Source organism: Cordyceps militaris (genome assembly GCF_000225605.1).
Source record: "Cordyceps militaris CM01 unplaced genomic scaffold CCM_S00008, whole genome shotgun sequence".
Lineage (NCBI taxonomy): Eukaryota > Fungi > Ascomycota > Sordariomycetes > Hypocreales > Cordycipitaceae > Cordyceps > Cordyceps militaris.
In genome coordinates, this window is record NW_006271976.1 from 883,257 (window position 1) to 894,708 (window position 11,452).

Consider the following 11,452-nt stretch of genomic DNA (forward strand, 5'->3'; position numbering starts at 1 on the left):
CTGGCTTCCTTGTTGGCTTCCTCGTTGGCTTCCTCGTTGGCTTCCTTGCTAGCTTCCTCGCTGGCTGGCTGGCTGGCTTCCTTGTTAGCTTCCTCGCTGGCTGGCTAGCTGGCTGGCTGGCTGGCTTGCTAGCTGCTAACTGGCTATAAGGATAATATGTATCTAAAAAACATAACGGCCCACTTGCGTACGCATTAATTCATATCTAACCACACACTGGGTGTGAATTGGGATTTGGCGATAACTCACCTATAGGCTGCCGTAGAAGAACGGTCTGTCAGCGTGTAATAAGCGTCCAGTTTTGCCCTTCCAGCCTCAACACACAGCGCCATAAAAGCGTCGCTTCCATACTCAATTTTTGCAGCTTCAAATTTACTGAGCAAAAAGTCCATTATAGGCAAGGTCCGGTCAATGGTGTGCGCGTGACCCTCCGTAGCTTTGGTAGCATCCGCGAACGATTTGGGAAAGTTGCAAACCTTTTTCAACTCAGTCCAGTCTTGCTCGGAGAGTGAGTCAAGTTTCAGCTCTTTCTCCTCGAAGCAAAAGTAATCGATTTGATCCGCAGGTTCAATAGCTCTCGCGGTCATGTACTTGGAGTTCCACCTGGTGTCATTGTCGCGAAGAAGCTCCTTCTTCTCACTGTTCTCTTTGAACCTCTGTATACGCTGTGGACTGCACCGGATAAACACAACGATGCTGTGGAGCTTGCCAAGGGGGCCAGCCTTCCTCCATTTCAATATATCAGATTCGGAAGGCTTGATAATTCGCTCGTAGTGTCCTTTTTAACCTTGTTTTTCACTGGAGCTTCGACTGGAGCAGCTTCCCACGTGCAAAGATATTTAGGCGTTCCTTGCTATGTAGAGGCAAGAGCTTGTTGGCACGGGTAAAGATTGCGAGTATTACCCTAGAGAAAAAATAAGAAGTACATCTTATATGGTACGTCTCGTATGGTATAATAAGTACTTTCTAACAGCTCAAACGGCAAAGAGTCCCACTTATTTACTGATTACTGATTGATTGATTAGGCCTTTACTGATGCTGATGACATATCAGTATCAATCAGTAATCAGTACTGGTTGATAACTGACTGATTGTTGGGATGTCTGGTCTCGGGCGGCGGCGCCGCCCGAGACATGCCTCGCAAAACATGCGTCGCGATGTATTTACGTCGCTTTAAACGGCATGCTTGGACGAGACTGTTGTGCCTGACTCTTTGAAGAAATTGGTGGATATCAGCCACAAACTGGCTTCAATAGTGCCACTGAGTGTTCAGGGACATTGAATTCGCCATGGTTAGCCACTGGGCCTTCCATTCGATACAATATGCTTGAAGAAAGCAACGGCGCCGGCAATGTCAGCTTAGATGGGGTGTCTATGTCTCCAGCGTCCTCAAGCGTTGCAGGTGGTCTGGAGAACCACGTAGTCGATAACAAAATGATGGCGTGTGGAAGCTTTCAGCAATTACCGCTCGAATCAGTCACTATGTCGAGAGTTTCCCTAAATTTAGTCTATTAAAACTCGTCTATATTATGTGAGTTGCATTTAACGTTGTTTGCAGCCACACCCTCAATGGACGGCAAACATCTGACCATGTACAAGAAATCCACCTTCCGCTCTGGTGAGCCAAGGCACCTCTGCGTAGAGAGGTGATGCTACTTCGTGAAGATCACCAACTATATTTACACATGTTGAAGATTATGCCTGACAAGGTATCTCGTCTATAACCTCCTCTTGCCATTTTTGGACCTTTTACGTCTGCCATGGAACTAGGGCAAGGACCGCGGAGCGTGAGACGGTTTCATCCCACGGAGATGACCGAACCAAAGTTGATCAGTCAGCTTACTGTTACATGCGCATTAAGCTCGTACTCTCGCGGTTGAATTATAGTTTATAATACCCCCCCCCCCCAAAAAAAAAATCATGTTCAGCGCGGTTGGGCTGCGCCCGGTGTAAGTGGAAGAACTCGGCTCCGCGGGTGCCCGCAAAGAGGCGTCTGCAGATGACAGGAAACTAACCACATCGAGAATGCAGCGCAGGAACTGCTGAAAGCTTGGCAAGATGACAAGAATCTAGCTTCTCTGGGACTAGGAGACCGATTTTGAACCCTGCCTCACCTAGAGGCTAGGGCTCAGGTGAAAGCAAGCTAACAGGGTTACTCGGGTATAGGGTCCGGGTCTCTTGCTTCCAGTATTCTGTAGTTTTGTTTTCATCAACACCCTGCAGACTTCTCTGTGAAGCAATGTCAAATCAGTCGCTAAAATTTTGAGTCCATTATTGAATCTTATGGTGGCTAAATAGTAGAAAAGCTGATTCATCACCAGCGTCGTCGCCGACTCCGTTGCTGGCGAGGCAGCTGAACCGGGCGCTTTCTGCATTGTCGTGGCCAGCTCGGCTGTTTCCAGCAGCCACATTTACCTCGACGATGCCAACTACGCGGTGAGTAGCACAACTAGGAAACAACGACCCCATAGTCATGATGAGAATGAGATAGTCTCATTGACAATAGCCCTAGGCCGACCCCATTTGAAGCCGTATTGGAGCCTGTCCCCTTCTCGAGCGCCAATAATTCGTTGACACCACGACGTCCACCGACATCCTCAAGAGTTTCTGCCACTTAAGCGCAAAAACCTCGGAAATCTCGTACGCCGCTGGATCCCAAGATTCGCCCCAGACAACGAAGCCAACCTGGTGCTCGCTGTCGCTCCCCGACCCAGTGAACAAGTCGTTGCACAGCTCGTCTTCGTCATACGTGCCGGCGTTGAGAAGCATCGCGTTCCGAAGTGACGGAATCGGGCAGACGTCGATCCAAGGATGGTGAACTATCTGTTTCTGGACTGCCGTGGGCGCAAGACTTGGCGGCAGACAGCCGGATGCAGAAATGGCCGGACCGGAGGCGTTGAAGGGCGAAATTAGATCCTCGCATAAAAGTTCGAGTGTGAACCCGAAATATGCAGCATTCTTGGCCATGGCCTTGATTATGTTGAACTGCGTCACATTGGTCAAAAGTTGGGCATCGAAAGACGGTCGCGCGGGGTCACGCGTCACAGCATCTTGAAGGCGCTTGAGAAACTCCGACCGCTCTGGCCCGTTGGACTGGCAAAAAATCCATTTTTCGATGGATGGCGATGATGCCACCTTGTCGTGCTTCTCATTCTCGTCGAGCCCGGCCGAGTATATGATCCATTTACGCGCTGGGCCTTGAGCCTGTGCCAAGATGCCTAGCCGCTTCCCTGTATGCAATGGTCAGCGTCAGAGATGCTGTGCAAGAATCGTGGAAGATATAAGTTACTGACGCCGAGCCTGCTGGTTGAGTCGATTTTGTCGCCTCCTGCGCTCCTTTGCGCTGTCAAGCTCCACGTCTTCACTCATGAGTAACGTTTTTGGAATATGGATGATCTTGACTTTGTGCGCATAACTAGAAAAAAGTTCTCACGTCCAATGCAGTCAGCCCTTTTCAAGGCATGCCTTGTGTGTGTGTGTGTGTGTGTGTGTGGCGGTGCATATCTTGGCAGGTTCACCTCTACCCTGCTATTGGACAAGGGACTTAATCTAGGATTTCCGCCACCAGTTACAAGAGCAGCAGATTTCATTGAATTCATTCAATGAGTGATGCATGTCTACTTGAATCATATATAGTAGATTATCGATTTAGCGGCCCTTCCAATAGTACTGTCGTAGAGTCTGGATGGTTGCCACAGGGAGCAAGTACCAGCTCGTCACTCGCAGCTACTACCCGCCATGGCCTGCGGTGTCTTTCAGTTGCTCCGGGGACTCATGTCCACGCCAATACATCATTAGACATAGGTGATAGCGAAGTAGAAGGGCCTGTCACCCAAGGTTGCACACCACTCAACTCAATCCACTGCAAAGCCCAGTGGCGTTGAGTTGACCTAGTCAACCGCGAGCCTCAGTGGCGTTGATCAACTGTACCTCGAATTGAGTTGAGTGGATATAAATTGACGTTGATTTACGATATGTAGCCTCAGCGTTCATCCTCTGCCTCCTCCTCGCCCTCCGACTCCACTTCAGTCGCGTCACCGCATCGGTCGGGAGGAACAACAAGACATCAAGATCTTCAATCACCCCTTCGCGTAACCATGACCGCAACACTTGGCACATCCCTATCATATCAGCATCGAGCCGACTTCGAACAGGCGTTACCATCCGCCCTGCTGCCGAAAACAGCCTCTCGCATTCCGCCGACATGGCCTGGATCGTCAGAAAATCCAGCGCCATCCGCGAGAGCCGAGGATATCGCCATCGACGTTCATGCCAATACTCAAGTGGATCCCGGACATCACCGTCGCAGTCCTCCCACGATGACTGCCACAATTCGAGCTCGTCTACATCATCATCTACATCATCGTTTCCATCAAAGCAGCGAGAGCCAGTCAGTTCCTCCTCCGCCACACTAGTCCCAGATAGATCGCGTGCGCTCGCAGTACGCTTGAAATGGATTATAATACTTCCTCTGCCGCAGTCCCGCGTAGCCGCAGGCCTTTCGGCAACGCGACCTGGCACTATCCGTAGGCGGCGGTATTGCGTCTCCCAAACCTCTCGAACGGCTTGCTTTGCCTTAACCACCCAATCAGGATGATCTTTCCACTCATTTTCAAAATAACCCCATCGAAACGCCGGATGCAACGCCAAGGCGGTACAGCAAATCGGTGTCTCATCCAGCAGGCTGTAGTATTTATTGAGCTTTTCCCAGCCCAGATTGATGTTGATCCTCAAGTGCTCGGAATTAGGTATCCCGCACGCGAGCTGCTTGTATTTCTCGAGGACTTCTAGGAGAAACTCAAACCCCTGAATGACTTCCCATATATTTCCGTACGAGCCAACCCATCCTCGCTTTCGCCTACGCAGCTGGCTATCGCCCTCTAGAGTCCGCACAGCGTCCTCGTAGAATCCCAGCAGCTTGGCCAGATGCTCCAGCACTATCCAGTCGTTGCTCGTCAGCTGGTTCTCCTCCATGCAGATCCGTGGCTCTTTGGCTGACTTTCTGATGCCACCAGTTCTCTTTGACCTATTCTACTGTTCCCATTGCTGGCGATGCTTCAGATGAAAAATGTGAAACTTTCTTTCCCTTTGAACAATGTTTCCAGGCTACAACAGTCTCTGAACGCGCTGCAAAGCAGACTTATTGGTCCGGGCAGCGACTTCAATAATCGATTCTATCAATATCCCACGAAAAGGAAACGGATTATAAGCAATACCTCCAGACAACGAAGTCAAAGTGTACAGCCTGCTTCGCAGCTGGCACGCAGAATATTAAGAATATATTTTATTCAAGGACCATAGCCTCGTCGATGCATCAGTACTTAAAGCCCACCGCCTGACAAAGCCGCCCAAGGCACACGGGCCTGTGGCTCACACCAGGGGCAAAGGTGGCTTCTTGAGTCAAGCAGGTTTCTTGAGTCCCAACTTTTTCTGGAGTTCATCCAGTGTTGCTCTCTGGGCGGGCTCCTCCACGTGATTCGCATTATATTCTGCAGTGGACAGTCCTGCCGTGGCTCCCCTTTCTTTTATCGCATATATCTGGAGTGCGCTGACCATAGTTCCGGTCCGTCCATGCCCATAGCCACACCATACCAGTGTTCCCGAGCGATAAGCCTTGTATCTCTTCCATGCCTCCTCCAATTGAGCAAGTGTTGGTGACTTGAAGTCTTCGACTGGCAACGGGGTATATTCGATCTTGGCGTCGGCAAGGGGCTTCGAGATTTTGATATCTTTGGCCTCGTGGTTGAGACTGATGACGTGACGAATCTTGTACTTGGTGAGGAACGGAATGGACTGGGGTGTGAAATGCTGTGAACTGTCCTTATGGCCATCATAGTTTGGCGATGACGAGCGGAACAACTTGTCTGTCGAGGGCAGGTGCGCAATCACCCTATCAACCTCTTTGAAGCCTGCCTTCAATCCATCCTTCTTCATTTGGTCCATAGTGTGTAATGGCGGAACGTTGATAATAGCTTAATGTAGAGTTATTCGGCAACAAAACTGTTCAATCGCAGGCGTGTGAAGACTTGGGGAAACAGCCAGACTGAGTAGCAGTTAAGAATCTTTATATAAATATTGCCACCGGAGAGGACCACGCAAATCTCAATAGCCGGCCCTCTCCAACGTAAATCAGTGACCATCGCGGGAGTTGTGCCATAACGAGGTGGCATGACGGAAATCACACGAAAATTGGCTGCCATCAGTTCGTTCATAGCTGTACCATGATTTGTCTTGCCGATCAAAGCACAATTCGCTGAAAAGTTTCAGCGAAATGCCGGCTAATGAGGCCACAGTAGGGCGGGTTTTGTGTCTCATTCTCCGATTAATGAAATTATTGAACAGTCCGCTCTTGAAGTTATCAGTGGGGCTTACTGCTTTTTCAGCCAATGTTCCATGTAAATCCTACCACGGAGGGCCTCCAGTTTCGATCCGCAATTCGCTCATTCTGGGTTATGCCATCTCGCGGAGCTATTATGGGTGTATGCAAGGCCTCTCCCTTGCTTCCACTTTTTCTGTCGACTTCGTTCGGTCAGTCTTGACGCATTCCAGCTGTTCTGACTCTGATGCCACACAACCCGCTGCCAATACGAGTCTACCTAAGTGGCTATGCTAATGGGCCAGCAATATATAAAGCATGTAGCCACAGCCGAAATCCTCGTAGTGAGCCTGCAACTCTGTACTTCCAATACAACACTCCGGAAACAGACCTTCAGATACTCCAGAAAATCGCGATTCCAGCTCCACTGCCATCATGATGTTTATCAACGTCTCCCTGTACGACAAGATTACCGAGGCGGCCAAGGATCTCTCGTTAGCGAGTATCGAGAAAGAGTTTAAGTCACTCGGGCAACTTCGACAACTCTTGATAGATCACAAGTCTCTAAGCAGCAAGGAGTATGTCAATCACATCTGACAGAGAAGTCCCGCTGATATGCAAACAGGCAGCGGTATCCGTTTTGTAACCACAAAGGAGCTAAAGTCAATGATTCTATGACTTGGGAAGAATACAAGGGGGTTAGAGGCAGCAATGAAGGATCCACGGTACTGATCAACAGCCAAGTCATGGGAACATTGCGCTGATCTATCAAATAGGAGAAGGCGGAGCCGATTTTCTTGCTCAAACAAAGCACGGCAGGACATTTGGACGATTCAACAAAGGATTTTCTCAACAATAAACTCGACACCGCTTTGAAGGTATGAAACAACTGCTTGTCAGCAGCAGCACATGTTGACTCTTGCTGCTATCAGAGAGAGAAGCAAACCGACGCCGACAGAACCGAGATCAAAGAGCTTGTCAGTACATATGTGGCAGGAAACTATACTGCTATGAGTTCTGGAAAAGTTAGGTAGGTGAAGGAACTTGCAGACCGCGTGATCTAGCGAGCTGATTATAAGCAAGTTATCCAGCAGACATGACCGACAAAGAATGGGACGACGTTTTCCGCACCAACAGTATTCTCAGTGGAAGCCGCATTATCATGAAAGCTGTTGGTGGCGATGATAAACCAGTTTCCGTGCACATTAATCGCGTTCCGCGGGCGGGTTCGTAAAACCAATTGCCCTCCTCGAGACAGTCATTCTAACGTTCCACTACAGCTTTCGCTCTCAAAGAACGTAAAAGAGTGATCTACAAGGTTGACGAGGAAGGTGGCATTACCACTACTACGGTAAAGAAGATTCCGCAAAAGGCTATATGGCCAATACTTACTCCCTGATCCAGCGACCGTCGAAGATCCCCGACTTTATCGTCGCAGACGACTCCAACGTGAATGTGTTCGAAACTCAAAGTAGACTAGAGCAATCTCTGGCGCAGAGTGCCTTTAGCCAAACTGACGTCCAAGCCTCCGCGTATGATCCGCCACTCCCTACGCAAATGCAATATCCAAACTTTGGCCACGCTGACACAAACTAGAGGAGGGGGTGCAGCTGGATTCAGCGCCGCAGTTACTGCAAGCATGAGCAAGCAGGATCAGGAGGCATGGAAGACATCCGCAAAACAAACAGATCAGCACCTCAACATTTCCTACGATGTAAGAGCTCTCTGACTTCAATGTCTCCATGTAATCACACAGTCACCAATGGCTAATTGCTAATGTCACTTTCAGTTCCCGCGAGTTGTCTTATATCTCAACAAGGATAACTTAGAACTATCCGAGGACTGCAAAGATGGACTGAACAGGCTGAAGCCAGCAGCAAATGAGCAAGTCGACACACAAAAAGTTATCGAGTTTTTTGAAACATTCGGTGCGTATATTGCCCACGGGTAAATGTAAGTGGACGGGGCTAAAATGGGTTATCAGGACATTTTATCCCCACGCGGGTTGAGTTGGGAGGGCGGCTTTTTTCATCGGAGAAACTACAGTCAACGGACGCCGCCGAGGTGAGGAGCAAGTCAGAGGCCTTGAAGGTTGCAGCAGGAGTTTCTTTTTCGTCACCGTATGTGCAGGCTTCAATCAACGCCAGTCATGAGACGGGGAAGGACAACTCCAGCGGCTCTACAACCAGTAGTTTGACAAAGACAATCTGCTGGGAGGCTTCTGGAGGGGATACCCTTCTCTGCAACAAGTGAGTCCCAGAGCTCCTGGGGATTAGAATCTGTTGACACGTTTGCTCACATTTGGCAGCCCGCCTGCTTGGTGCGCCTCTGTGGGTTCCCACTACAATTGGCGGGTGATGAAGGTATGCCAGCATCAGGACTTTACGCTTTAGCTCTTGCATTGACGACTCTGATAGCAACACGATGTAATCCCGCTCGTGAAATTGATATACGATTTGATGGACGATGATTTGAAAAGCTCGCCTATTCACCAAGCTTTTGAGCAAATCCTCAACCCTGCCATTACTTACGAGACCCAGGAGCTCGAAGCAACTTCAGGTAGCAACGGCGAAGTCGATCATGCTTCCACGGAAGCAGGGACGCAAGGTAAAACGAACACTCTAGATGCTAGTGTAAGAAGGCTGACTTGTCCAAGAACAGTATGCTGCGATACCGATTGCCAGAGTAGCTTCGCTTGACACTCCTTTGCCTCCTATCCCAAGTCCGCAACCACCAAGTCGCGAGGTAGCCGTACAGGTCGCAGCTGCTCCACAGGGCATGACTGAATCAACAGCAAATGAACAAAATGCTGCGACACTGATTCCCAGGGTAACTTCGCTCGACCCTACTTCTTTGCCTCCGGTCCCAAGTCCACAACCACCAAGTGGTGAGGAAGCCGTAAAGGTCGCAGCCGCTCCACAGGGCATATTTGAATCAACAGCAAAATTTTATCTAAAGCTCAAGTCTACCTCTGGCCCCGAAAGCTATCTTTGGATTGATTGGGAACGGTACTGGCCGGAAGGTAACGGACCCCCACAAATCCTAGGTATTTGCTGAGCTGACATCAGACATCCAGACAGACCTCGTCCTCACGACGCCGTGCATGCATTGCAAGAGGTTGCAGATCAAATTCACGAGGAGAGAGAAAAGTATCCAGAAGATTATAGGAGAGCACGGAATGCTTGGGCCACAAAAATGGGCTATGATAACGGTGCATCATACATCGACAGATGGTTCCTCGACCATCTTGAGGGTGAGTATGCGAGGATGGGTATTGTTCCCAAACCCCCGCCACAATGCCGAATCATCTTAAATGGCGGTTCCTGCCATTCAAGACTCAAGTCTCAACACTTCCCACAGACATACATAAGGTAAGTTACAAAGACACTCGTGGCGGTTGGTTTGCCATGCTGACTAGGGAAGTTGCAATACAACGTTCCATATGAGCTATTTATGGATGGTAGGACCTCAGTGGGCGGGAACTACTATCAGCTTTGCGCAAGTGGAATTGCTCCAGGATTCCACCAGTCTACTTACCTCTACTGGGGCGACCCTGGTGTCAACAACGCCTATTTCTGGCCGTTTTCCACTCGTTTCGTATTCCGCAAGGCTGGAGACGTCAACGCAAAGGGAGCAGTGGGGAACAAAGACGAGGTACATCTCAATGTTATAACACAGGACGGAAAGATCAGTGTTGGCGATGTCGGGAAGATCCTATCGCACTCTGTGGGTGCTAAACTTGGAGGCTATGTTCCCCGCTGTTCTTTCATAGTGGAATATGAGTAATGGCATAAGTAGATTGCTTATATGCTTTGTCTCGCAATAATACGGTTTTTAGAGTGAGTTCTCTTGCGTTCCCCGTGCTTTGAAGAACAAAGTCTCAAGGGGATCTTCTAAGTGTGACAGACAAGTACACGGCCCAAAAGAACGCTGATAGAAGCCCACTCCCACGATGTCAAGAAGTGGTATGGCACGCTTTTTGGTTCTGTTCGTGCAGTCCAACAATAATACGTCCGCATTGAATTTAAAGTAAGCTACAGGTCGAGGTGGGCGAAAGGTGTGGCTATTAGGCAGTTCTCCGTGTCCAGCTTGACAAAGCGCTGGAACCCTTCGTTGTATAACTGGCCTACGTACGAGCCATGACGCAAAGAGACATCTATAATGCCTGGCTATTATTAGCCATCTAAACTAAATAGCGATGATTCCACCGCGGCATTCATCAAGCTGTTTAACGCGGTGAACATTCCCTATATCGCCAAGTGGGCGGAGAACGAATCAAGTCGTCTGGCTGGTCTTGTATGGAACTTTCCATATTGTCTTTAGATATGGAACTGGTTTCTCGAGGTCATAAGCCTCGAGAACACGTACAATACCAAACGATTCAAGGTTCACCTTTCAACCGCGCGGACTTGCCCCGGCTCAATCTTGAACGTAGCTATCGGCCTGAGCGGCAACAAAAGACGGGGGGCAGTAAGGGATAACAGAATAAGGTTAAGACTATAATATTATGCTAGCCAGGCAGAATCTGTCAGCAATAAGTATATAGAGTCCTAAATAGACTCAAATCAAAGGTCCGATCCTAGAGGAAGGTGTTTGTCAGATGCAGGGAGCAGCGAGACACGTAACCTGACAACCTAGCCCCTTAGCCACTTCCTCCTGCGTAACCGGCAGAACCGTGATCGCCCGCTCCATCGCCTTGCGTGTTACCACAGCAGCTATTGCCAGCGTGGCAGGTGAATCCGACACACCTCTTTACTCCATCGCTGCCATCCACACAGTGTAGGCTCTGATCGATGGGACATTCTCTTCGGCCATCAACAAGGTAGCAGTCCTAGAGATGTCACGTCAGATTACCACATCCAAGCCGATAGGGATCAAATTCGGGATAACTAACATTACTATTATTACACGTTGCGCAATTCCGTGATTAAGATGTCAGACATGGCGTCTTAGGTGCTGGATTGCCTGGGCCAGAGTATGTTCCCGCAGCAGCAAGCCCAACTAAGAACGCAATCATAAGGACAAGGTTCTTCATAATAAATATCAATATCGAGTCTTAGTAATATATAGCAGTCTTAATAGTATAGATAGTTTAGTAGACTATTAGTATAAACCATAGTTTATACTAATAGTATA

At 49.1% G+C, this 11,452-nt stretch overlaps 5 protein-coding genes across 5 annotated transcripts in view; 1 reads left to right on the forward strand and 4 right to left on the reverse strand.

Moving 5' to 3' along the window:
• CCM_09332 (uncharacterized protein) overlaps nucleotides 1-1,135 on the reverse strand; it is a gene marked incomplete at both ends in the record, with an annotated part of 1,768 nt that extends 633 nt beyond the window's left edge. Inside the window, 3 exons of the mRNA XM_006674466.1 lie at nucleotides 250-778; nucleotides 828-904; nucleotides 1,089-1,135. Of these exons, the coding sequence (XP_006674529.1) occupies nucleotides 250-778; nucleotides 828-904; nucleotides 1,089-1,135 (653 nt within the window). The remainder of the gene's footprint in view (nucleotides 1-249; nucleotides 779-827; nucleotides 905-1,088) is intronic.
• A 1,373-nt stretch (nucleotides 1,136-2,508) lies between these two features.
• CCM_09333 (uncharacterized protein) lies at nucleotides 2,509-3,369 on the reverse strand (the record flags this gene model as incomplete). Its single annotated transcript, XM_006674467.1, has 2 exons — nucleotides 2,509-3,230; nucleotides 3,294-3,369. The coding sequence occupies 2 exons, from the start codon at nucleotides 3,367-3,369 to the stop codon at nucleotides 2,509-2,511; spliced, it is 798 nt and encodes a 265-aa protein (XP_006674530.1).
• Nucleotides 3,370-3,894: 525 nt separating this feature from the next.
• On the reverse strand, nucleotides 3,895-4,974 carry CCM_09334 (HAT dimerization; the record flags this gene model as incomplete). Its single annotated transcript, XM_006674468.1, has 1 exon — nucleotides 3,895-4,974. One exon carries the CDS (start codon nucleotides 4,972-4,974, stop codon nucleotides 3,895-3,897), a length of 1,080 nt encoding a protein of 359 aa, XP_006674531.1.
• A 426-nt stretch (nucleotides 4,975-5,400) lies between these two features.
• On the reverse strand, nucleotides 5,401-5,943 carry CCM_09335 (uncharacterized protein; the record flags this gene model as incomplete). Its single annotated transcript, XM_006674469.1, has 1 exon — nucleotides 5,401-5,943. The coding sequence occupies one exon, from the start codon at nucleotides 5,941-5,943 to the stop codon at nucleotides 5,401-5,403; it is 543 nt and encodes a 180-aa protein (XP_006674532.1).
• A 443-nt stretch (nucleotides 5,944-6,386) lies between these two features.
• On the forward strand, nucleotides 6,387-10,102 carry CCM_09336 (Membrane attack complex component/perforin; the record flags this gene model as incomplete). Its single annotated transcript, XM_006674470.1, has 16 exons — nucleotides 6,387-6,528; nucleotides 6,714-6,894; nucleotides 6,942-7,041; nucleotides 7,093-7,194; nucleotides 7,249-7,346; nucleotides 7,400-7,542; nucleotides 7,597-7,667; nucleotides 7,721-7,848; nucleotides 7,913-8,030; nucleotides 8,106-8,244; nucleotides 8,301-8,565; nucleotides 8,625-8,679; nucleotides 8,734-8,923; nucleotides 8,973-9,324; nucleotides 9,385-9,687; nucleotides 9,781-10,102. The coding sequence occupies 16 exons, from the start codon at nucleotides 6,387-6,389 to the stop codon at nucleotides 10,100-10,102; spliced, it is 2,709 nt and encodes a 902-aa protein (XP_006674533.1).
• Nucleotides 10,103-11,452: the final 1,350 nt, after the last annotated feature.